The sequence below is a fragment of the Tamandua tetradactyla genome, chromosome 4 (assembly GCF_023851605.1).
Source record: "Tamandua tetradactyla isolate mTamTet1 chromosome 4, mTamTet1.pri, whole genome shotgun sequence".
Lineage (NCBI taxonomy): Eukaryota > Metazoa > Chordata > Mammalia > Pilosa > Myrmecophagidae > Tamandua > Tamandua tetradactyla.
The window spans coordinates 93,206,796-93,208,554 of NC_135330.1; the positions used below are offsets into that span (position 1 = coordinate 93,206,796).

The window sequence follows — 1,759 nt, forward strand, 5'->3', positions numbered from 1 at the left end:
ACCTCAATGATAGTCAATGGTAAGTTACTATTGGACTTCAAGTACCATAGAATATATCCTGTGATTATGTTTTATCATAAGTGTGTGTGTGAGTGTGTGTCCTTATTACCAACCAGACTGCTGTATTGTTTCTTCTTTCCAAATTTGGTATATACAAACTCAACCAAGTAATACATACACCTATATTACTCTACTACTACTTTGTCCCTCTTTAACCAATAGCACTGTTATGAAAACATATATTAAATTCTATATTTACCACCAGAAGTGTCAGTACTACCACCAGGACATTATAATATTTGAATACTTATTTAACTATCTTAAAGTGTCAGATGTAAATGATTCCAGTCTAACTATATTTTATATGATTAGAAATGATATGAAGATATACTACAGTATTCCCCATTTATAGTGGAAGTCCTGAATTGATTCTCAGTAATACCGAGAAACCTCATGGTTGGGATGACTCATCGATAGTCAATTACTTAGACCTCATCCTCTTAAGGAACTCCTGGCCCTTGGACAAAGTATCCTTCAGTGCACCTTTCATGGTTTCATTCCTTAGACTGAAGATGAAGGGATTCAAGAGAGGTGTGATGACACTGGAGAGGATAAAGAGGATCTTGTTGAGATGCAGGCTGCTCTTCTGGGAGGGACGGACATAGACAAAGATGGAGATCCCATAGCCCATGGAGACCACAGTAAAGTGAGAGGCACAGGTGGCAAAGGCTTTGCGTTGACCTTGACCCGAAGGTATCTTCAGAATGGTGGAAATAATGTAAGCATAGGAGACCACTGTGAGTGAGAGGGAGCTGAGGAGTAGGACAAGGGAGCTGATGAAATACAACAACTCAATGGCGCGTATATCAGCACAGGCCAAGTGGAGGAGTGGGGCACTGTCACAGAAAAAATGATCAATCTCATTGGGGCCACAGTATGGCAGTCCTGCTTTAAGGATGGTAGATGGTAGGATGAGGAGGAAGCTGCCTACCCAGGAGAGAATGGCAAGACAGACACAGAGTGTGCTGGTCATAATTGTAGGATACTGAAGGGGGCTGCAAATGGCCACATAACGGTCATAGGACATGACAGCAAAAAGGATAAACTCAGTGCATCCAGATAGGAAGTAGAAATAGGATTGGATGAAGCACTCACTAAATGAGATTCTATTCCTTTCTGACAGGAAGCCTGCAAGCATCTTGGGAACAGCACAGGTGGTGGTTAATATTTCACTGAAAGAGGGATTGCTGAGGAAGAAATACATGGGTGAGTGAAGCCTGTAGTCCACAAGGATCAGGGTAATGATGAGGGTGTTTCCAAGTACTGTCACCAAATAAGCCAATAAAAAGATTAAAAACAAGAGGCTCTCTAGTGCTTGAGAGGTAGGTATACCAATTAGAATGATATCTTTCACCATAGTCCAATTATCTCTCTCCATGCTAGGTGGGAAATGTATTCTCTTAGGAGAACCAAAAAAAAGGAAATAAGTTAGATATATTATTCAATAAAACAAGATTTTCAAAGATAAAGGGAATTGGACAATCTTATTCATTCTATTTCTACCAAGAATAAATTATATGACTGAAAATATGGCTCTGTTTAATTTTTCTTATAACTTTCCACATAAGAATATATGAACTTCAGTGTTTTCAATTATAATGATATATAAAAATCAATTGCCTTTACACAGTTATTTTTAACCCCAACATTCTTATTTTTACCAAAAATGTAAAAAGATTGTAAGTAAAATTTCCATATA

General features: G+C 38.1%; 1 protein-coding gene across 1 annotated transcript; it reads right to left on the minus strand.

The window, feature by feature from the left end:
• Positions 1–481: 481 nt before the first annotated feature.
• Positions 482–1,417, minus strand: LOC143680404 (olfactory receptor 6M1-like). The gene has a single exon (XM_077156851.1). It carries the CDS (start codon positions 1,415–1,417, stop codon positions 482–484), a length of 936 nt encoding a protein of 311 aa, XP_077012966.1.
• Positions 1,418–1,759: the final 342 nt, after the last annotated feature.